We start from the raw sequence: 24,249 nt of genomic DNA, 5'->3' as shown, positions 1-24,249 counted from the left end.
TTTTTTATTACAAAACCATAAAAGTCTAAGGAAAACTATTTTCACTGAAAAAAAGAAATTAAAACATATGCAGGATACCCTGAAATGGCCTTTGTATTAAAAACTAGCCTTCCTTTTAAACAACAGCCTTAGCTGAACAATATTAAGTATTTTCTTTGCTATTTTTGATGTCATTAGTACTCCTGTTTGGTGATTTAGCGAACATTTAAATGTATTAATTGCATTTAAGAAATAATTTTCTTTGTTAAATCAAATTAAGAGATATGGACCTCTTCTTGGAATTGCTCTCAAAAAGTAATTGAGTGTGTAAGCTTCTACATTAGGGTGTAGTTAGCTGAATTTGCCTTATTTGAAGTTAAGGGGACTTCTTGCCTAAGTAAGCATTGCTTAAAGAGTTGGAGATTTGAGGCCTGCATGGTCAAACAGGCCTACTGTGGAAGGTAGATTACAACATGGTAATTTAATTCTAGGACATCTTAATTTTAGATTAATGGCATCAATTAGCAGTTTGAAAGAAAGGCTTGGCCTACAAGCTCTTTCTGGCTGGCCTTGTGGCAGTTTTGCAGACTCCCTGGTGTGCCCTTCTGTGCCCCAGGACATTCTAATGTACGTGGATGTCAAGGTGTTTGTCTGAGGTGGTATCTTCAAGAGTGTCAAAATTGGCTGTGAACATGTATGTCTGGTTGTGCAGCCTGTGTCTGTGGGTTCTCCTAAGGTATAACAGTCAGTAACTACAAGTATGCTATGTGTATAGTTATGCCAGCAAGGGTACTGTAAAAACAGACAGAATTTATTAAATTTTTTAACCACTCATTAAAAACAGGTTGTTTCTAGTGTCTTCTAAGACCTAAAGACTGCTTGTCTAAATTTGCATAACTGCTCCTTTATCTGCAGAGGCATGAACTGTATACATGTAGGGGATGTAGGCATTGATACCCATGTGTGCAGTGAATCAACAACTTCTTAAATTTTATTTCATGTACCTCCCCTTTTTGTAGATTTCTAAATGTATTTCTGCCAGTCTTCCTTGAGAATGCTTCCAGGCCTAGCAGCCAGTAAAAGCAATGCCTATATAATTTTAGGGCTTCATCAACATTGGGTATAAGAGTACAGTATGCTGTTGCTGGTCTTCCAGGACAGGGAATAAATATTCTAGAGTAATCTGGGTTTATAAAGGAATATTTTATTGCTTTTAAGATTGAATTACTTGATCTTATTTTCTTATTTATTTATTTTCCTGCCTCTGTTTTTGGGGATGAAGACAAAAAATAAAGATACCAAAGATAAGGAGAAAGCAACCAGGCACAGCTTTTCAAATGGTTCTTTCCCAGGAGTTATCCCATGTACAGTCTGTGAAAAGGCTCTCCTAGGAAAGGAGTCACTGCAGTGCTCTCGTAAGTAGCTACTGGCTTTTACATGTGAATTTACAGTTCTCTGAATGCTGGTCTGACATCCTCGTTCAGTGTGTTGTTTGAAACCTTGTCTACATTTGGATGTACCTGCTTTATGTAATGAGCTCAGGTTGACAAGGGAGAGCAAGGAAGGACAGCAGGTAACAAATTCAGAAGGCACCTTGTCAATCTCCTAGCCCTAGCACATTAGGCAGAAGCTTCTTTCTAGCCTGGATCTGTACATCAAAGAATCCTTAGGATTACTTTAGTAAGTAAACCTGAAAAAGGGAAAAACTGAAGCCTCAGAGTACATTTTCTGCAGACTGGGGACCCTGTTTGGTACCAGGCTTTGAAACGTACCTTCTCTTTCAGATTGCAGTGTGATTGTGCATAAAAGCTGCAAGGAGTGCGCTCCTGTGTGCACCAAGGTAACCTCGTACACTGATCTTACTGGAGCATACTTGCTTTCCAAGGGAAAAATGGAAACATGATGAAAGAAAAAAGAAAATACATGCAGACTGCCTGGACCCAGTGTCTGTATGCAAAGGGCTGCAAGGGTGTCAGAATGGCTAATGTGATCAAAGGAGCAAACACTGTGCTCGAATAACAATTTTTAGTAGGGGGTCAAAAATGGGTTTCAGGAAGTATTTAGGTTTTTGAAGACTTTCAAGCTCAGATTGTGAAATGATGTGCCTGGAGGGTTGCAAAACAGGTTGAAAAGAAGGGCTCCTCAAAACCACAAAGAGAATCCTTGTGTACAAGGGGGGATTCCATAGTTTGGAATAATGGAAAGTAGAGATGGAAGGCACTCTGGCAGGTGACCTCTTCCACCTCCTCACCCTTGGGCAGGCTCACTTCCAGGTAACAATTTGGGCAGGTGTTTGTTTCATCCGTTCTGGAAATTCTCTGGAGGAGGGGACTCCGCACCTGCCTGCCTAGGCAGTTACTCCCAGTGTTAAGCTGCTTCTGAACAGGGCAAAACCAGCACTAGAGCTGATGGATACTACCTTAACTCTTAACAAGGAATGCATGTATGGTGAGGTTATAATAAAAAAGACATAATCTTGAAAAACAGATGTGTAAGGCTACTGCCCTCAGGAAATAAAATGACACTTGAAGAGAAATGTGCCGCAGTGATAGTGATGCAGGTCATTTTTCAAATCAGTGGAGTGTGTCTTTCTGGTGTAGCTGGGTTTTGCATCATGGTGGCTTGCAAGGACACCATGTTTCTAGACTGATTCTTCAGCATAAACAAGCCTTAAACTGTATGTAAATCAAGTAGGTTTAATTTTGTTTATAATTTTCATGTCATAGTCTCGCACTAATTTCTGGGCAACTTTAATGCGTTAAGACAGCTGAACTGGCAGCTTTGGTTCCTGGGGATGGTGGGTTATTTGCAAGAGGAGGCAAGAGCTCCCACCACCTCCAACTCATTTCAGCAAGAATGCGGTGCAGGACGTGTTCACTCACCCACCTGCAGTGAAGTATATGCCCAAGCACAGCAGGCTTTTGCTACAGATTTTGCAAAAGTCCACTTTGGAAGGGGGAGCGGTTCTGCCTCTGGTACCCATGCTTCCTCAGATAGTGCCCTGCCACAAATGCTTTGATCTTATTTGAGTATAAAACCCTGAATGTGCACTTTCCTTGCAGTCTTTGCAGGCAATACCCATATAGAGAAAGTAGAATGTTTTAACACAATCTGCTTAGAATAAATAATTTTGTATCGTAGTACAAATAATTTTCTACTTTGAATAGTTATCTACCAATAACTAATAAAATCAGTTACTGGAAGAAATTAGTACCACAATTTAGGACCACTTTCTTGTAGCCCTTTGTGTGATGGTATATGTAAAGGAGTTACTGACTTGACTGTTAAGTATATTATCAGCTATGTGATTTCAAAAAATTCTTCTGTTTTCAGAAATCCCAGGAGAGATACCATAATAAAAACAAGCCCCAAGTTGGTGTAACAAGTAAGTTAGGTGTAAACCTAGCATTTCTAAGGTAGGCCTTGCTTAAAAATCATGGGACTGATAGCATGAAATTTCCTGCATCATTTATCTGTTTTTAATTTTCATTTCAGTACTTGTAAGAAAGGGTGTGTGTCTCTAATATGAATGGAATTTTTTTTGAGAGATCACTGTTAACTCATCCTCTACTAAAATGTGTGTGAATTTACTGTATTTTCAGTTAAAACAAAAATAAAAAGTAGTTCTGTCTATGTAGTTTACCTTGTGCACAAGTATTTGCACACCTGTAGAGCATGTATGATTTGAGATTATTTTCTTATCAAATTATATCCACAGTGGGTGCTATTGCCTACAGGCTTATTTTTATATTCTGTGAGAGAGTATTGTGGTCATGCACCTTGGCAAGTGGACATTCTTGATGCCTGGTGTAGGTCAATATGAGCACCAGATAGCATTTCTCAGTATAAGGGTGCTGTTGATGACATACTCTGTCAAATAATGACAGATTCATTGTTTGTCAAAATTCTGTGTTGTGCTTTGCCTCACAGATGCCCTGCCTGGAGACATTTCACAGATGGTGCTATCCGCAGTGCATCCTTCTTCCTCTGTGCCTATTGGACTGTCTCCTGGAAAGAGGGAAGCCTCACAACAGCTGTACTTCTTGTCTAAAAGTGTCCCCAGTGCCAGTTTGGAAAGGTAGAAGGGCAGTTGCCAATGGACTATGCTAAATACATCCTTCAGCATTTCTAGGAAAATTGAAACCAGGAAATAAATGTGGGATTTTTTTATTTCTGCTGTAGAAGAGCTACACAATTTTCTGAACAAGACTCTGAGACTAGCCCCTGGAGGTCCAAGTCACAGTCTGAAGAGATGTTACAAGCATTAGGGACCTTTTCTTCAATGGATGCTTTTGTAATGGAAGGTGAGAATATTGCACAGATGTTGCATCTTATAGCTGATATTGGAAAGTGAAAACCAGAAAAACTCCTTACCTCATTTAGGAAGACATTTCATCTTCTAAAAGAGGAACTGTTTTTGATAGTTACAGTTGTGTCCCTCATTAAAATGATGAAATCAAACACATTAGTCTTAAAAGAGAACTTTTCCTTTCTTCCTCATAACTAACTATTTTATAACTTCTGGAATATTTTAGTATGTTGTTACCATTTTAAAGTAACGGGGATAAATGTACTGGGCATCCTTGCAGAAACAGAACAGTAATACACTTTTCTTTTGCACTCATCCAGTCGACTCTGTTGACAGTGTCCATTGCAAACTGTAAACCTGCAACACTTGTATTTCCTCAGTAGCCCCAAATTCTTACCTCCTACTGGTGAGCTGTGCTCCTATGATAGCTACATAGCCTTGTGAAGCAAATAGAGACAGGTTTTATCTGTAGCTAGGTGGGAGACTGAATTTGAAAGCTGAAGGGCATTCACTCACATAGAATGGTGCAAATACCACTCACTGGACATCTGCTGTTGGAAATGTTGAATTTTATTTTTAAATTTTAAAAAGTTTCTTCAAGCAAAGAGTTATAAAAAGGATTTAATCTGAGGAAAGAAGAGTGTTGTTTTTTTTTTTATTCGTCTCCCCTTCTGTCACAAAAAAAATTCAACACTTTGGTAATGATATTGACATCTGACAAACTTCACTGCAGTAAAGCCAGTGCCAGTGTTTGCAGAAGTCTCACCTATAGTTATCTCTGTGATGTGTTCCCCTTTCTATATGAATAGATCTGCATGTGCCAAGGGAATTCCCTTACTCTTTACATGTGTGGTGTTAAAGAAATATAAATTTTGTCATAGATGATGTGGATTTGTCTCAGTGGACTGATCTCTGCACAGATGCAGAAGAATTTGAGGCAGAGTCCTGGAGTCTTGTCGTGGATCCGATGTTCTGTAGCAAGCAAGAAAAGGATGTTGTCAAGCGGCAGGATGTCATATTTGGTCAGTATTTCAAAGATTTGTGTAGGTTTGAAAGCAATTTGGTGTATCAAATAGAGAGGGAACCTACATGGTTTATGTCCAGAAGAACAAATGCTTCAACTTAAAACAATAGGAAAGTTCAAAGAACATTTTTATCACAAATTACAATGTGTCCTAGAACTAAAGAAATGCATAGTAGTGGCTACCAGAGACATGCCCAGCCTGTTCACAAAATGGTTGAAATTGGAAGTGACCTCATCCAATCCCCTCAAAAGCTAAAGCAGTTACAACCATAGCTTGTTCAGTGCATACAGAGAGAATTGTGTCAGAGCCAGATAAATTAAGTCTTCCTACTGACATAATCTATTAGGTTTGAGGCTCACACAGAAAAAGGAGCTATGACTGTGCATTTGATAGACTGAACTCTATCTTAAAAAGTGTGCAGAATATTCAGGGGATTACTACACTGTGCTCTTTTCTTTTATACCACAGAGTTGATGCAAACAGAAGTACATCACATCCATACCCTGTTCATTATGTCTGAAATATTCCGGAAAGGGATGAAGGAAGAACTGCAGCTTGACCACAGCATGGTGGACAGAATATTCCCCTGCTTAGATGAGCTACTGGAGATACACAGGCAATTCTTCTGCAGAATGAAGGACAGACGGCAGGAATCATGTGAGGCAGGGAGCGAGCGTAATTTTGTCATCAACAGAATTGGAGACATCCTTGTGCAGCAGGTAGAGGCATCAGCTCTTTTAATCCTTTAAGTGCTCAGGGTTCCCAATTTAAACAATTTTTTTACTCCAAAACTTCTGTGGGCAAGAAGTTATGGTTGCCTCAAAAAGATTCAAAACCTGTCATCCCCTGACTATTTCAGGATGAAATACCAATGTGAAAACAAATAATTATTGTCAGGTGACTGTGATGAACTTGGGGTGGACTTCTCCCTATGTGGTATGAGTGACAAGGAAAGTGATGAACTTGGTCCTGTTTACAGTAGAAGGCTGCTGTCATACTATGGACTGCAAAAAATGGAAGCAATGGATTCACATTTTTAACAGCTGAGCAGGGATGTGAAGATCTGACTGGTAATGGAAAAGAAACTACCCATTAATTTCTTGTAGTGGTCTGGCATGTTACATCTCAGGATACTGCTCCCTAGGGAAGGGTTGATCACAAGGTGTTTCCCGTGGCTGAAGAACAGCTAACTGATAGCTTGGCATTCACACTTCAGTTCCTTGTGAAAGGGAGATGTAACTTTTCATCTTTTTGGTTTGGTTTCACTCCACTGACATAAAGAGCTGAGCTGTTACCTTGTCTAGGAGCAGTGTGGAGATCAGACCGAAATAAATGAACCTCAGAGGGTTGTGTTTGAAAAGAGGTGAAGGAAACGTTAAAATGTTCTAGCTGTTACCAGCAAGACTACGGTGGAGGTTGCTTGCTCTCTCTCCAGCCTACTTTCTTCTTCTTGCTCCTAAAAACATCTAGCCTATTTTCATTCTGTTGTGGTGGGCCCTGTTTGTGAAATCCAGAGAGCTTGATAAACCAGTTCCCTATTGGTACAAAATCCATTAGTTAAAGGTATACAATTTCCTGTATATGATATAATGGTTGCGCACAATTCACTTATTACTTTCTTCAGTTTTCAGAGGAAAATGCAACTAAAATGGAGAAAATATATGGAGAGTTTTGTAGCCATCAGAAAGAAGCTGTTAATCTCTTCAAGGAGCTGCAACAAAACAAGAAGTTCCAGAATTTTATTAAAGTAAGTTAATGTGGAATCATGAGCACTATTGACAAAACGCTCAGGAAAAAGGTACAAAGCTTCTACTTAGATTTAGGATTGGAATTATATTCAGTAACTCACTTTTAATTGCTAATAAAAATGGCAAGAGTTTTTCCCTCCTTAACTAGTGAGCTGATAAATCACAGTTTTCTTTCAAAGTTTAGAATGCTTTGGCATCCAGTGTGTATTACACACATGTTCCTGTTATAGTACGCCTCATCCCTCAGCACAGCAACTGTTCCTTGGGGATGGTTCAGATTACCAACATTTGTTTTAACTTATTCTAATGCTTTTAGATCATATTTCTTATTAGTCAATTTGTGGTTTAATATGCATTTACAACTTAAGGTATATATTTGTATCTGTGCAGCTGAGAAATAGTAACATGTTGGCACGACGCCGAGGAATCCCTGAGTGCATTTTACTCGTCACCCAGCGGATCACCAAATACCCTGTTCTGGTTGAAAGGATACTGCAATACTCAAAAGGTGAACAAAAGCTGAAGTGTTGCTTCACTTCTGAAATCCTAGCACATTTCTAACGTAAGGAATTTGCACAGCTACAATATCACAAAAGATTAAATTCACTGCTCTGTTGAGATAGAACCAGAGCAACATAAATAACTACTGCTCAGGCAAATGTCACCTAAACAGGGTTGTCTGGTCTGTATGGGCCTTGTCAAGGCTGGGCTGTGAAGATTTCTGATATTCCAGCCAGGTAAGCCATAGAAGTCCAGATGAGCATACTTGTTTTAGGAAAAGACCTTGACTAGAGGATGTGAACTAGCTCAGATACACGTCTGTACCTTTGGAATTAATTCTGGAGGACTCTTTTCTAAGTAGGACTAGGCAGACATTTCATAAATTACTCTCTGTTTTTTCAGACAAAGCTTGAATGACCTCTGGAACTTAGTAGAACATTTTACAAATACTATTAACTTACAGATATTGCCCCCCACATGGGCAGTAAATGAGCATTGTAGGAAGTTGCATGTACCAATGCAAATCCTTTGTACTTGCAATTCTGTTTCAAGGGTTTTTTACTTAGCCAGAAAAGTAATATACCATATGATTTACTTAGCTGCTGATTTTTTTTAAAGTGCTTACACCTCATAAATTTGTCAGAAACTATTCAACATGTTGTTTTGGCTAACGAACGAATCTGAGGTACAGGTCATCTTTTAATAGGTGAGTCAAACAAAGGTATATATACCTTTAATAATTCTAGTCAGATGGTTGCCAGGTTCAACTTACAATAACAAATGTATCAATTTAAGCTTTGGATCATGCTGGTTGTTTCCAGAAAATAAGGAATTATATCTTCTCTTGAACATGCTGACTAGTATCATGTTGTTTGTTTTTGTTTCATACAGAAGGAACAGAAGAACAAAAAGACCTATGCAAAGCCCTTCGTCTAATTAAGGATATAATTGCAGCAGTAGATTTGAAAGTGAATGAGTATGAAAAAAAGCAAAAGCTGTTGGAAATTCTCTGTAGAACTGAAAACAAAACATATACAAAGCTGAAAAATGGCCATGTTTTTAGGAAGCAAGACTTGATGAGGAAAGAGAGGATACTTCTTCACGAAGGTTTAGTGTATTGGAAGACAGCAACTGGTCGGTTCAAAGGTATTTCATCTGAACAGTAAAGTCCTTTATCTCTTTATTTGCAAATAACATTCGAAGACTGGTTAAAGAAGGAAAATACTTCATTGTGCTATATTGCAAATAGGAATGTCTGGGGTAATGGTATTGTGAATATCCCACTAATTGCTGGAAGATCAGTTCCAGAAGCTGCCATGGTTTGTGAGTAATCTGCATAAGAACACAAGTTCATATACAATGTCATCTGTATTTCTTCTTCCAGTCCCCTCCTAGTTTTCTTTTTTTCAATTTCATTTCATAATACAGTGTTTTGACTTGTACATTTTTATTGTTTCCAGTATTTGATATTGAAAATAATTTACTAAAAAATTCAGTGGTAATGAGACATCCATAGTAGAAAAGAAATTCTAAAGCCACATTTGGCTGGACTACAGTTTTTACATGCAAGCTCAGAATTTGATTTTTGGTGTTAATCACATGTTAGGGGTTGGGGTATTTTGGGGCACACTAGTATTTGGTGTACAACTTTATAAAGCTGACTGTTCATCATTATTCTACAAATGCTTTTACCAGTGTACTACGGTGCTGTGAGTGTATGTTACAGCACAGGCAAAGCAAGGTTTATGTGAGGTAGTCTTTGCCAGGTGAATGGCTTAGGGAAGCTGTACTGCCATTGGTGCAAGGATTTGTTCTTTCCCTGGGCCAGTGCTCCAGCATGGTGCTCTTTCCTGGGAGATACAAAGCAGGGATGAGCAAGTGCTTCATGCAGACTGTGGGCTAATTCAGATATTTCCTGTTTAGTTTCCTGTAGGATTCTATATTTCTTCATCAGGACTTCTCCCTTTATAAAGATAAAATAAGAATTTAACACTGATTGTACTAATTTTAATTGAAAGCCATTATTTTCCTTTTCTCATTTTAAGACACCTTAGCTCTGCTTCTAACTGATGTACTACTGTTCTTACAAGAAAAGGATCAAAAATACATCTTTGCAGCTGTTGTGAGTATATTATCAGATATTTGAACACATACATTGCTCATTTATTTGTATATTTCTCAGAAATTAGGTCCTTATCTGGGTCATTCCCACATAACTTTTTTTTTTCTGAAATACTGGTATTGTGTTCAGAACTGTAATATGTCAGTATATAGAAAATTATGTTTGTTTCCAAAAATATTTTTTTTTTTTATGAAGAAGGATAAAAATAACAGAATTATATCTTTAGTATTGTACCTTACATGATTGTGAAGGTGGGAAGTAATGCAGGCTCTTTCAGTTATCTAATATAAATTTTAGTTTTTGGTAAAACAAACAAAAGAATAATTGTTACTGAAAATACGGCAGTAAACACACATAAAAGATATGAAAGGTCATGGAAAGAAGTTCTCAAGCTGTATAAATATGAATGTTATATGAATATTGTGTCTCAGTATGATTGAGCCTCTGAGATTTTCTTTGTAGCACATATCTAGTGCTTAGTTTGTTTGTTAACTGTATAATGTATTTTAAAGAACAGTTTAAAAAGATGTCTGATTACTCAAAACTTTCAGTAGCCTGACTATACCAGGACTAGAGTTAGTCCAATGAATTGAAAAATTATGTTCTTCCTAGAGTGTGGTGTTTTATAAGAAAGTAATTTATTATGTATGTGCTTTGACTGTTTCCTCCAGGACCAGAAACCTTCTGTAATCTCCCTTCAGAGGCTCATAGTAAGAGAAGTAGCCAACGAAGAAAGGGGGATGTTCCTGATCAGTGCTTCGTCTGCAGGGCCTGAGATGTATGAGGTTCATACCAGTTCCAAAGAAGAACGTAACAATTGGATGAGGCATATTCAAGAGGCAGTGGAAAGGTAGGGAGAAGGAGTTTGGTTTTCATGCTAGCAGTCCAAAGCAGAGAAGTTGGTTGGATATTCATGGCAGCATGCTCTTTATTCTGCATTGCACTGGGTCCATCTGTGAATTTGGGTTTTCTCTGAGCTCAAGGTGCCAAAACCTCTTCAATCGCTCCTGCCACACTTCCCATATTCCTCCTGGTTTCCCACTGAATCAGCATACCCTTTCTGCTCCTCATTAAACTTCCTTACCACCATTGTGACAGCCTTCCCTCACCTTTGCCTTTGGCACTGGCTGTCTTAGAGAGTCCTGCAGGTGTCCCATACAACCATTTGGAGGAAATCACAAATCATGCCTGTTATCTTGGCATTAGCTCATTAAGAATGGTGGGGAAAACATTGCTTCTGATGAGGCCCAAGCTTATCCTTAGGACAGCAAACCTGTGTGTGTGCCAGCCACTCTCTCTCTGCACAGTGCAGCCTTACCACAGTAAAAACAAGCCCTTCAGTCTACTTTTTGTCCAGTTCCTGCCTCTTAAAGTGGCAGACAAATGGCATGCTTCTGGATTATTGCAAAAGGTGCTGGTGTTGTGTTCTGTTTACTGTGAACATAATAATTGTATTGAAGATGAACAGATGATGTGCAGTTTTGCTTTATCCACCTTTGTCTTTCATCTTTGAAGTTGTCCAGAGGAAGAAGAAGTAAAAGTGAGTGAGTCTGATGAGGACAGACGTATTGCCGAGGCCAAGGCATACAGAATTCAGAAATATCAAGGTGTGGTACCTTTCCTGTTGCTCTGAGAGCTCTGGCATCCTCAGAGTTCAGGATGAATTCATCATGTACCCGTGTTGGCTGGAGGGTTCAGAGTTGCTCAACAGGCAGAGTCACAGCAGAGACAGATGGGGTGGTCTGATGGTATAATGTGAGTGTATCAAAAGAGAAGCATGTGTTTTCCAAACACTTTAATGTTTTTGCTACATTGCCATAAGCAAAAAAGAAAAAAAAAAAGGGTATTTCAAAACAAACACTGAATTTCACAGATTAGCATCAGGACCAGGTAGTTCTGAGTTTGTGAAAATACCTTGAATCTTTACAGTTGTGTGGCTTTGTGCTTGTTTATGGCACTTTGTCCTTTGCTGCTATTATTTTTATCTGAAAATACAGCTAATAGCATAAATTCTACTTCCTTGGTGCCCCTACACCTAACTCCCACATCTTTATACTGCTTTGAGGAGAGAAATCGCAGCAATGTCTGTCCTATTGAGAGCCACAGGGAAGGGCATCCTCTGCGCAAAGTAGGTGTTCCTTTGATGTTGAGGCCCTGAATTAGCACACATGAGCCAAGTGCTTTTCTAGAAGCACTGACTTGTCACTGTGAGTGCGACAGGAGTAATGAGGGCCAGAGAGGGCAGCCAAGGCCACCTTATCAGGCTAGGGCTTTGGGTGTGTGTTAGCTTTCGTTTGGACAGACTATGGGATGAACTTGGATGAATTTGGCTCCTGGTCACTTAAAAGAAGCATAACTTGAATTAGCACTTTCTATGTGGCATAAAGATTAGAAATGTGAATGGGCAACATGCTTTCCCTGCAGGATAAAAAATTCTAATACAGTTTTCAATTTTACACTGTTCAATTTTGGTTGCAGAATCACTGAGTAACCAAGACCAGCAAATCTGCAGTCATTTAGAAGAAAAGTTGCGTATCTATGCAGAACTGGGAGATATGTGTGGGTTTGATGATGTCCATGTAGAACCTCACCTACTTATCAAACACGATTCTGGAGAAACTCCACAGGCTGCCTCACTGCTGGCAGCAGCACTCAGGGAAGGTGAGTTTGCATGGGAAGAGCAGATTGGTGGCAAAGGTACAAAGGTAACAAAGGTAACAAAGTGCAGCCATTTTGCCTTGTGTTACAATTCTGTTGAGTCTCAAGAATTGGCAGTGTCAAAAATTGCCAAAGGGTGTAGAAGAGAAATCTGTCAAGTTTATTCTTGTCAGATACAGGAGACGGTACCTGCCAGACTGGAAAATAAAGGATATGTTTAGGGCATAGCATCAAATGTATACAGGCAGGAGTGTGGTGTTAGGTTGTTAGCTGTTCTTGCAGTACAGCTCTGTGAAGCACATCAAGAGTTGCAGTATGATATTGCGCCTGGTCCCTGACCTTCACCTACCTTGGCTGATTTTGATGTCAGATTAGAATCCTGTATGATCATATACAGAGCAAATCAAATTTCTACCAAGAAACACCTCCACAATTGCTCTAGGAGCCCTTTTTTCTCTGCCTGCTATCTAACAGGGAGTTGATAGGTAGTTGCACCATCTACAGTGCTGTCCTGTGAAGGAAGGAAGGGAATGGTATTTGTAGATAGCTTGCCTAGCTGGAACTTCAGCTAAACTTGTGCTAAACTCAGCTGAAAAGAGTCCTGGTAAACTGAGTCCGGATTCTAGCATCACCTAAACTGAGAACTGTGTGCTACTAACATTTCAACCTATAAAGCAGTGGAGCTTGGTATTCATCGTCATAAATAAGTCAAAGAGTGTTTTATTGATAAAATTGATTTAACTTGTGTAGGGTACTATAAGTCAGTGATGAAACAGAAAATAGTTAAAATGGCAGCCTATACTTATTACACACCTTTATTCTGTTCTTTATTTTTCACTTTCTCTCATGCTGTTTTTGATGATGATGATGTCTTGGATTTCAGGACTCTACAATACTCTGTGGAAGCTTACAGTTACTTACACTGTAGACATTTGTGGGGATCATTATCCAGGATGGAAATACTAGGTCCCTGAGCTAATAGCAGACTCTATAGGAATAAAGCATTGCTTGTTGTAGAGAGGGATAGAATTACAGAGTGCTTAAGCAGATTAGATACACACGAATCCATGAGATGAGATGGGATAAATCCAGTGCTGCTCAGGGAGCTGGCCAATGTCACTGTGAGGCTGTTTTCTGTCAGCTTTGAAAGGTCACAGTGATCAGGAGAGGTTCCTGATGACTTGAAGAAAGCAAACCTCACACTCCCCTTCAAGAGGGAATATATAGAGAACTAAAAAATAGTCAGTCTCACCAGTATCTCTGAGATCATCCTCCTAGAAGGCATTTCCAAGAACCTGAAAGACAGAAAGAAAATTTGGAACAGCTGTCATGGATTAATTACAGCAAGTAGTGTGTGACTAACCTGACAGGTTTCAAGGTGAGAAAAGAGTGCATGTTGGCTACCTGGACATCTCTCAGACCTTCAACACTGTTTGCACTGGCTGTAGTATCCTTACATCAGAACTGATGTAAACTGCTTAACTGGATGCAAGACAGGCTGGACTGCTGGGCTGAAGGGGTCAGTCCTACGATGTCCAGTTGGTATCATGTTATTAGGGGATTCCCTTAGGGACGTATCTTGAGACCAGTAGTGCTCAACATATTTATTAATGCAGTTAACCTTGAATTGAATACACTCTTGGCAAATTCATGACTGTCATTGAATGAGGTGGAGTGTTCAGTGAGCTGGAGAGACTTCTACAGGTTGGGAAAATGGGCTAAGAGGAGCACCTAGACATTTGACAAACACAAATGCAAAGTCCTGCATCTCAGGTGATGTAATCCTGTGTGTTGGTACAGGCTGGACGCTAATTAGATAGAAAATACCTTTGTGGAAGTGGACCTGGGAGTCCTACTTGATAGCAGGTTGACCATGAGGCAGCAGTTGCCCTTGTGGCAAAGATGGCCAACTTCTTTCTAGGCTGCTGCAGTAGGAGGAGAGTTGCCAGCAAGTTGAGGGAGGTGATTCTTCCTCTATTTACCTCTTGTGAGTCCTGTCTGGAGTGCCATGACCAATACTGCACTTCCCTGGAGAAGAGACACATTGACAAAGTAGAGCAAATCCAGTGAAAGGTACCACGATGATTAGAAGGCTGGAGTACATGACATCTGAAGAGAAGCTGAGGTAGTTGACTTGGTGGGATCTCATTACTGTCCGCAACTGCTTAATGGGAGGATATAGAGAAGCCAGATTTTTTGCAGAGGCATATGACGATAAAAGGACACATGGACGTGAGACAATGGTCTTGTGGTGAAACATAGAAAATGCCAATTAACTGAAATGAAAAATTATATGCCATGAGAATGTTAAAACACTGGAACAGATTGCTCAGGAAGACTTTGAAGTTTCCATCTTTGGAGGTGTTAAAGGCTTGCGTGTTCAAAGCTCTGATCAACACAATTTAGATTGACCAGCTTTGAGTGGGGTGTAGGACTAGGTGACCTCTTAAAGTCCCTTACAAGCTAAATTATTCCATGGTCAATCAATTCTATGTCATTGATTTATGCACTAAGGAACTATTTAAGGGGCCTCTGTAATTCTGCATGTTTTCCTCTTTAGTTGAAAGTCTCCATGTCGCTGTAACAACATCACAAGTGAGCGAAACAGACAGATCACCGGAGGAAAGTACTGACGAATTAACTGTGAAGCGTACATTCACTGCCAATGAAATCTTGGAATCTGTTGCTGGTGGTGAGTAAAATTTGATGCTTTTACATATTCAGTTTTTTGGAAAGCCTCTGTGGTCTAGGACAGAATCAATAGAAAATAATGTAATAAAAGTTGTCTTTGGGCAAATGCTCAGGTAGTGTAAATTGTTATATAACTTTGTTGGAGGTACATTTTCTTGTCATTGCTGTTCAACTCTACAGCAAGTCTATTTTGCAGTATAGGCCATTTCCCTTTTTGTCAGGAGGCTTGAAAACCAGGATTGAGATTCCAATAATTTCAGCTGCAAAGGGTAGCATTAATTTCTCACAACAAAATTGCAAATACAGTTGTGTAAAAAACACTGCTACTGAGCAGTTTTATTGTTATGGTTACACTTATTTCCAAACTTTCATATGTGAAACAGTGCTAATTTTTAAGGTAGAACAACTGGATTGGGCCACCTGTGCCATCCTGGCTTCCAAATTTGTTTTTCCCCAGCTTAGGATCCATTATGTAACTCCAAATAATAAAAATCACTTTCTCACTCTCCTAAGTAGCTGTAAAAAAGCATGCTCTTTGTTTTTCTAGTCAAGATATGCTTTGAGACCTTTCTTTTGCATTTTCTTGGGGCTTTATTTGTTAGATGCAGAAAGAAAAGAAATTGAAGAATCACCAGAAATCAATCTCAGTGTTGAGGAGGAAGTGGCAGGTGCCAGTCTTGAGGATAAGGTATTGTAACCAGTTTTTCTTCTTGCACTGCACATAGCAGTGTGGGCACTGTGCATGTACATACTGTCCAAATTTTTACGGGGAATTTCACTCAGATCCAGGTAATTCAGTTTAATAGAGGTCACTGCAATTATTAATAAAATTTTTAAAAGCAGTCTTAAACAATCCAAGCACAGAACAATTTTCCTGGAAGGCTTAGGGTCAGTGAGTTGTAACAACAGGCAGTGTTTTCAAACCACTTGTATGGGCCACTTACGAGCCTGGTTCTCTGCTGTCATCATTCAATGGATGCATATCTGTGGAGCTGACAATAGTATTTCCTCTACTCCCTCCTCCTATTCACAGGATGATGAAAGTCTCCTGCAGTGACAGAGTCCTCAGCTAATGCAAGGAAGACTTGTGCATTGGAAGAACTTCGTCCTGAGAACAAGCACATAAAATAGGATGGATGTTTTTACACCAGCTTGCTTCAGAATTTTGAATTTTAAAAAATGGAGCAATTAGAGAATAGAAGAGGAAGTGCCCATTTTGCAAAGTCCTATAGCTGATAAGCAAATCCAGGGAGAAAAGCAGAACCAAAAATCATTTCTGGACAAAATTAGGAATGACAAATTTTGTGTAGCGGAAGAGTGTTGGAGTAAGCAAAGTGAATTACTGTGTGGAAATAAAGTCAACTCTAATAGTGTAGTTCTTAGGTGGAGAATAAGAATCACAAAAGGACTAAAGGGGAGATACAAGAAGATAAGATACAGAACTTGAAATGGAAAGAAACCTTTGCCTCGAAAAGGAGTTAATTAGCATTAACATACTGTCTTTGCATCAGGTCTGAAAGAGGGCTTGTGTGCCTGAAACCTTGGGTTTGTTTGTTTTCTATATTGGGAATACTCTTGCTAATACACTAATCTCTCTATAATCTCACCTTATGTTTAGCTCTATATCATCTCATCAGACTGCTGACAGAGGGAGGAAGGAGGAAGAATGTGAGTGAAGAAATAGGTTGAAAACAAAAGTCCAAATGAGGGAGCAGGGAAGCTAGGTGAAGACAAATAGAACAACCTAGAGAGGGTAGAGGGGCTCAGATATAGCCCATTAGAAGTTCCAGTAGCTCCATGTGAAAATTTTGCCACTGTGGTTATACAGAAGATAAAGCCAGGCTTTTCTCAGAGATGCAAAGATAAAGGATGAGCATCCAAGATTACAAGTTGCAGCAAGGGAAATTCTGAGTGTATACAAGGAAAAAGAAAAGTTCAAGGATGAGCAAGGAGGAATGTTTGTCCAAAGAAGTTGTGGGGATCTCTACCCTTGGGAGTTTCCTGGATTTGACCGAAGAAGGCCTTGGGCAACTTCCTCTAACTTTGAAGCTATGCCTGCTCATAAAGCTGGAGGGATCTGCACCCAACTCTTCCACCCTAAGTCATTATCCTACTATTTATGGCCTATTTTTTGGGCAAGGCATACATCAATTCTGATACCATGTCAGAATCAAACTTACCGGCAGGTGGCAGAATGAGCAAAGAGAAGAGGCAAGGCAAGGGCTTTGTGCAGCCCTGGGCTGTGGAGTACCAGCTCTGGACTCAGCCCACGTAGCTTGGGAAAACAGGACCTGGGCAGGGGGAGCAAAAGCTCCCAGCTCAGAGGTTAGATGCTGACTAGACACTGGAAGGGAGAGCATTGCCCCTGCAACATGAGGGGTCCCCAGTGGGCAGCTGTGAGATCACCATCTTGTCTCCCCTGCTCCTGCCTTGTAATTGGATCTCTGTGGGCGTTGTCCAAAGCGCGGTTCAGCCTGCTCTGGGATGTGACCAGCCTCATCTCTCTGAACCAAGGTGATCGGGAACAGTGGCAGAGAGGTGGTGGTGGCCTTCAATTAAACACCTGAAATTACTGCTTCACTCCTAGCTGGATTTGCAGGGCATGTGCCAGCTCAGCTAAACCTGCCGCAGCCTCATCTCCCAGCACTCAAGTGGTGCTGCAGTGAGGGGACTGTGGGCACTGGGACTGGCTACTTGCAACTCCGTGGTCAAACCAATGCCAGATAAACCTTCCCCTGTGCACATCCTTTTCTAAATTCAAAAGGGCTTAAAAACCTGAAAGAAACTCTACTCTTTCAGTGTGCAGGCTCTCCTTTGTACACTCTTCCTCCACCTTCCAGCATCACCTTCTTTCTCTCCCTCTTGGCCCTGCTGGTCACCATCTTACCCGCTGCTCACTATCCAGCTAAGGGAAAGCAGAGCTATCTTGTGTCCATCCTTGTGCTGCACAGAGACATCATGCAAAATCCTCTGCTTCTCACAGCAGAGCTGAGCTTTTCTATGGCTTGTGGATACAGTGAGGAAGAGGAAAGGAAGATCCTCAGGTGGAGGGGAATGGAGGCAGAGAGATAATGAGACAAAGAATAGAGGAGGAAATGATGCAGCTGGTATTCCCTTTCCCCCATGGGTGTCTCTGTTGGGCTGTGTTTGGAGGACTGGTCTTTCTCATTTTCGTTTTCAGTCATTGCATCTAAATGTAGCAGATGCTTTGCTCTCTGTGGTGGAAAATGAGACTCAGTAGAGAACTTAGGAGAATCAGAGAGAAAACAAATATTCCCCAAACTCTCATCTGCTTCTCTGAAAAAAAAAAAAAAAGAGAAAAATAATACAGGAAGTCTTTTCAGCATAGGCTCAGAAGGGATTGCGTTTGACACAGTTCCCACCATTTCATCTTATCTTTCTCAGAGGAGCTATTCTTCATGCTGAAGGGATTATGGGTAGCTTCACCCCATAAATTTAGAAAGCTTCTTACGGAAAGGGAGCAGGATGAAGTGGCTGTGCCTTGCTGCAGAGGACAGTAGTGACCATGCTGGTGTGTTTTCTAGAGTGTACTGGACACAGCATCTCACAGGGCACCTAAGGCATTTGTTGTAATCCACTAACATGACTTCTTGCTAGTTTCTTAGTACATTATTATCTCTATTTTTGAAGAGTCTCATGCTGTTCCATCCCACTGTAAGTAGTCTAAACCCACTGTGCTTATATACAGAAGTCTGGTTACTGTATTTCAAAACTGTCAGGTAAACAAAGAATGAATGGAAATGTCTTTTCTGTGTAGCGTTAGTCAAAAGGGATTAAAATTCTGGATGAAATAGTTTTATTTGTACAGTTGTGCTTAGAGTCTCTAGTAATTTCCACGGAAACTCCATTGTTGATGAATTATTAGTCTTCACCGATTGTTGCTTGTGTCTTTTTTCACATACCCACATAAAGGGTTGACTCAGTACACATTTCCTAGCCTTAGGTCCCCACTAGTTTTAAAAAAAAAATTACCTAGATGATACAATTTTAAAATTTAAAACAACTTTTTAAAGCTCACATATGTTTATTTTAGGGAGGAAGTATGAATATTTCAGGATCTACAGGGACAGAGGTGAGTAAATCTAAACCTCAGACAGAATGTAGTAACTATTTAGTTAACAGTGGTCAAACCTTTGAAAATCCTTCTCTTTTATTTTCTAGATTGTACAAGCAATCCAGAACTTAACCCGTCTCTTATACAGCATGCAGGTGACTACTTCACTACTTCACTACTAACTTAATAGAGTAATTAATTTGTCCTAATAATTTACTTTTAAAGATTTGTTTTCATGTTGCCCTACTTTTAGACATCACATTAATAGATACTGATCTCAACTGACTGTTGCATAAGTTGTCACAGAATGTATTTTTATTCTAGTGGTAGATTTCTTTTAAGAGCTGAATAATACTAACTTGCTTGGAGATCAGTCCATCCTCCCAAAAGAGGATGTTTGTACAGTCCAAAAACGTAGCAGGAAAGTAAATTGATGGCTCTACTTGAACTGATGTCATTCCACATACAGATTTCTGAAATTATAGTCCAAAAAAAAAAAGAAAAAATTCAGTATTTTGATTAGACTTTTCTCTTGGTTAGTAGTAAGCAGTAACTTTGCCAGGGACCTCAGATAGCAAACTCAGTCCATTTTAGATGCTTGAATCTCAATTATCTTGTATATTCTGTAGGGCCTTAGTCTGAAGCATTTGCCTCTTTTATGCTGTGTTTGAATGTCTTAGTTTTCTTATTTAGCTGCAGTTTTATAATTCTATTTTAAAATGTTTCATTTGAGTATACTTAATTTTTAGATCCTATTGACTTTAGCATATATCACAATAATCTGGAAACCTTGGGCTTAGAAGTTAAATGTATTGAAGCAATGCAAAAGCAAAATAAAAATCCTATAATTCAGACAAATTTTTTTGAGTAATTGAATAACAAATAGGGACAGTAAAGTAAGGTTTAGGATCATGCATTAATTGTTCAGACCATGGGCAGTCAATTGCAGAGAAACCAGGAGAGGATCTTGTCCTGTTTACAGATCACTGAAACTGACCCAATACTGGAGGAAGAGCAAAGGAAAGTGGGGATTGCACACTGCATGAAGTTAAAAACTTTCTGGGGTGGACAGCACAGGGTAGTGGGGCTATGTGAATTCTCTGGGAATGTCTGCTGAAATAGGTTCCCATGTCAGCTCTTGAACATAGGCGGTGCAATAAGTGCCTCAGCAGATCTAGGGTTTTCTTGCTTTCCTTTCTTCTTAATCCCAGCTATTTGTTTTTGTGTTACTGGAGGATGTCACAATCTTTAATGCAAATGTCACAACACTTTTGTGAAGGATGGAATATAGAGCTCTCAGCTGTAAAATAGGAACATCAAACCTGACATGATTACTAAGCTGCAGGTTTATGCTTGCACTGACACCTTGGTCAGGTGCGTGTAGCGGTACAGTCCTGGTGGCATGGCTGTATTGGCAAGTGGCCGTAGGACTGATGTTAGCTGGGCTGCAATGCTGCAGGTTAGCAAGGAGAGCCTTAAAATCGGAGTGAGCTCTGCTGGAAACAGTACAGTTTTATCTGTATAGGTCACAGCTGTGTTAGGAATACTTGGGTGAGTATAGCATTCCCAGTGCCTTATTGCCCTCTTTAACCATGAAAAATCATTTTTCCTATGTGTCTTTACATCCTCTGAGAGAACAGGACCCCCAGCTGTAATTGAAGTGCCTATGCACAGCTGTAACATAAACATGTATAATAACACTAAGTGTAAACCAGAAGCCTTGTTAAAAGTGCTCAAAAGAATTGAGTTTTATTTTAGAAATACCTCATTGTAAAGGCATGATCACAGAATTTTCTCTATTTGCTTAAAGAATAACCTCCAAAAAAAGCTGAAGTATTTTTATATGATTCTCTGTAAAAAACAAAGACATGGATTAAAGCTGATATTTAAACATTTGTGTCTGATTTTGCTGTGGTGTCTAGGCAGCACTGGCTATCCAGGACAGCCACAAAGAGCTCCATAGGTTACTCCTACAAGAGAATGAGAAGACCAGTCGAGGCCAGGCTTCTCGGCTAAACCTCGTTTTGGAACAAGAAAAATACCGGAATCTGGAAAAACAAAGGGTGGAACTGGCCAACATACACAAGTTGAAGCAGCAGTTTCAGCAGGACCAGCAGCGGTGGCTGCGTGAATGTGACCAGCGGCAGCGGGAGCAGGAGGCGAGGGAGGGCCGGCTGGGGCAGCGGGAGTGCCAGTGCGAGTGTGAGGAGGAGCTGCTGGAGCAGAGCCGACAGGGACTGGCGCTGCAGCTGCAGGAGTACAAGCAGAGCCTGGAGAGGCTCCAAGAGGGCCAGAAAATGGTGGAGAGAGAGAGAGACAATGTGAAAATGCAGAAGAAACTCCTGTGGCACTGGAAGCATGGTCAGCAAAACAGCCTGTTTTCACCCACAGGGGGCTATGAGGTGTGTGGCTCCGCATTGTAATCATATCCCTACTGCACTCCTAGAGACCTTCCTTGAGGAATGGGCCAGGACGTCTGGGTTTTGTTGGTTCTTAATGTAATGAATGAGCCAGTGTGAAGCTGAGATTCAGGCATATCCAAGCATTTTCTTTTACTCTCATTAAGTTTAACCAGGGAAAGTGCAAAGTCGTGCCCCTGGGAAGGAGCAACCCCTTGCATGGGTAGATGCCGGGGATCACCAACTGGAAGTCAGCTTGACTCTCTACAGCTACCTGAAAGGAGGTTGTAGCAAGGTGGGGGTCAGCCTCTTTTCCCAGGCCGCTAATGAGAGGACAAGAGGAAGTGGCCTAGAGCTGTGATAGGGAAGGTTTGGTTTGGGAAGAATATTTTGCTGAAAGGGTGGTCAGGCATTGGAACAGGCTGCCTAGGGAAGTGGTGGAGTAACCATCCCCGGAAGTGTTCAAAAAGTGACTGCACATGGTAGTTAGTGCTATGATTTAGTTGATGTGATGGTGGTGTGTTGGGTCCAAGGTTGGACTCAATAACCTTGGAGATCTTTTCCAGCCTTTACGATTCTGTGAAAAGAACCTGGGAGTCCTGTGTTGAACATGAGCAAACGTGCCCCTCTGTGAAGGTGGCACATGGTCTCCAGGGCTGCATTGGGCAAAGTACTGCTTGTAGGTCAAGTGAGGGGATCCTTCCTCTCTGCTCTGGACATACCTGGAGTCTGGCTCCCCAGAACAAGAAAGGCATAAAGCCTTTCTTATGGAAAGGAGGTAGAGACAGGAGGATGGATGTCTGGTGAAGTGCCTGTTTGAGAGACAGGGATATCACTCCAGTAAGGAAAGGCTGAGACTGTTCAGCCTGGAGAAGAAAGAGTTCTTATTAATGGGGGTTCCTTTTAATGTATATAGATACCTAAATGGAGGTTCTAAAGCAGATGGAGACAGGTTCTTTCCAGTGGCACCCAGTGAAAGAACCAGAGGCAATGGGCACAAAGAGAAACACAGAAGATTCCTTTTGAACGTCAGAAAACTGTTTTCTCTTGTGAGGGTGATGGAGCCCTGGCACAGGCTGTGCAGGGAAATTGTGGAGTCTCTGTCATTGGAGATATTCAAAAGCTACATGGTCCTTGGCAACTGTCTCTATGTGGCCCTGCTTGAGCAGGGGGCTAGACCAGATGTCTTCTAAAGGCCTTTTCCAACCTCAGCCATTCTGTGGTTCTAAGCTGGATACCCTAAAAACCCCAAACTTAGGCAGATGTTTATTAACCTGAGAAGACAGAAACTGTAAATATGAGAATCTGTGTTTTATTCTGCTTTGCTACTGTGTTTATAAGATACATTGTGTCTCTGCACCTTGTAGGAAAACTAAATTATTGTAGTGCTTAAGCATATAAAGCACTTAGTGATGTTTTTGGTTGCGGCCCTTTTTCCTGGACCACTATCTCCAGGGAGGAAAAGGAGCACCTCCAGGAGCAGCAAACATCAGGCTCTTGTGAACCCCACATGTCAGGCCCTGCTGTCCTGTTCCCTGAAACAAGTAGCCCCCTAGGGGAAGGGGTTGGTGTGTGGCTCCATCCCTGACAGTATAAGTCCTCGGAGATGACCATTATTTGGGGGGGCAATTTAAAGTAGCTCTTAAGCTGCTTAAGTGTTTAGTACTAAAAGCAATTACGTTTTTATTGAGGGTGGAGGATGCAGTCTGGCTCTGAACTCATCTGTCTGGGTGCTCACCTGGCAGGTGGGTCCTCATCTCTAATCCCTGCTTGGTGGGTATGGTCTTGATTTCCATTACTGTTCTATAAAGCACCTGAAAATCAAAACATTTTGTCTGGCTTTTCCGCATATGGGAAGCTCACTGACCCAAACAGCTCTTTTTTCCTCTCAGGTTCTTGTTTTCACTAGAAAATCTAGAGCCTTTCTTCAAGCCATCACCTCCATAGTTTTTCAGCTGGCAACTCACCCATAACAGGCAGAGACCATTTGACATCTAAGATTGTGCCTGCATGAGGGGGTAAAGGATTGGCCTCTGACCTCCCCCTTTTCACCTGGCTTTTGTGAACACCGTCTGAACATGACTTTCCCATACATGCTTGCCAGCCCAAACAATGAACACACTTTTTACTAGTGTAGCATGTGCTACGGTTTTGGCTTGTTTGGCAGTGCTTAAGAAGTGGATGATAAAACCAAAACTGAGGTTTCTCATCAGCTTTAATGGATGTGATTTGTGAAATCTTTTGAGGAGGGGAAGTTGAAGGATGATAGCCTGATACAGGGATGTCCAGGATCACATAGACAGAGGGAGGCAAAATAATTAAATGCTGAATGACGGAGAGTAGTAGTTTTTGTAATCTAATGTTTTATTTGTAAGGCTGCTGTATTTTTATTTCAAGTAGACTACATGGTGTTGATTCCATCCAGGCCTTAACATTGTCTTTCTCCCATGTTTCCAATGCTCCTTGCAGCAGCAGAACTGTCTGAATGATTGTCAGTCAGCCGGTATTTCCAGCCCAGTGTTTTTGTATTACACTGAACCTAGATAGTTTTGTGTGACCAAACAATGCAGTAACTTACACTAATACTCCTACTTTTATTTTAAGATTGGCCTTAATAAACACCTGCAGACAAAGAGTCTGCAGGAGTTGCATTTTCAGCCCTTGGGAGCCATGGCTTTCTTGCTAAAGCTGTTCGCCATCCCCAGTTTGGCTGCTGCAGCCCTGTTCTCTGTGATTACCTAT

General features: G+C 40.7%; 1 protein-coding gene across 14 annotated transcripts in view; it reads left to right on the top strand.

The window, feature by feature from the left end:
• Positions 1–24,249, top strand: part of ARHGEF28 (Rho guanine nucleotide exchange factor 28) — a 118,191-nt gene that overhangs the window by 75,542 nt on the left and 18,400 nt on the right. For 10 of the 14 annotated variants that reach the window (XM_069002243.1, XM_069002247.1, XM_069002245.1 and 7 more), the window contains 19 exons: positions 1,262–1,394; positions 1,764–1,819; positions 3,313–3,364; positions 3,910–4,057; positions 4,162–4,283; positions 5,170–5,310; positions 5,782–6,032; positions 6,938–7,060; positions 7,452–7,569; positions 8,454–8,708; positions 9,608–9,684; positions 10,356–10,534; positions 11,200–11,291; positions 12,163–12,345; positions 14,903–15,034; positions 15,636–15,721; positions 19,088–19,126; positions 19,216–19,263; positions 21,031–21,510. In XM_069002243.1, the coding sequence (XP_068858344.1) occupies positions 1,262–1,394; positions 1,764–1,819; positions 3,313–3,364; positions 3,910–4,057; positions 4,162–4,283; positions 5,170–5,310; positions 5,782–6,032; positions 6,938–7,060; positions 7,452–7,569; positions 8,454–8,708; positions 9,608–9,684; positions 10,356–10,534; positions 11,200–11,291; positions 12,163–12,345; positions 14,903–15,034; positions 15,636–15,721; positions 19,088–19,126; positions 19,216–19,263; positions 21,031–21,510 (2,715 nt within the window). Of the gene's footprint in view, positions 1–1,261; positions 1,395–1,763; positions 1,820–3,312; positions 3,365–3,909; positions 4,058–4,161; positions 4,284–5,169; positions 5,311–5,781; positions 6,033–6,937; positions 7,061–7,451; positions 7,570–8,453; positions 8,709–9,607; positions 9,685–10,355; positions 10,535–11,199; positions 11,292–12,162; positions 12,346–14,902; positions 15,035–15,635; positions 15,722–16,066; positions 16,359–19,087; positions 19,127–19,215; positions 19,264–21,030; positions 21,511–24,249 lie in introns of those variants that run through there. The other 4 variants (XM_069002242.1, XM_069002248.1, XM_069002250.1 and 1 more) reach the window with 4 other exon arrangements.

The sequence above is a fragment of the Aphelocoma coerulescens genome (assembly GCF_041296385.1).
Source record: "Aphelocoma coerulescens isolate FSJ_1873_10779 chromosome Z unlocalized genomic scaffold, UR_Acoe_1.0 ChrZ, whole genome shotgun sequence".
Classification (NCBI taxonomy): Eukaryota; Metazoa; Chordata; class Aves; order Passeriformes; family Corvidae; genus Aphelocoma; species Aphelocoma coerulescens.
The sequence above is the reverse complement of the archived record's forward strand: the minus strand, read 5'-3'. Positions and strand labels throughout refer to the sequence as shown.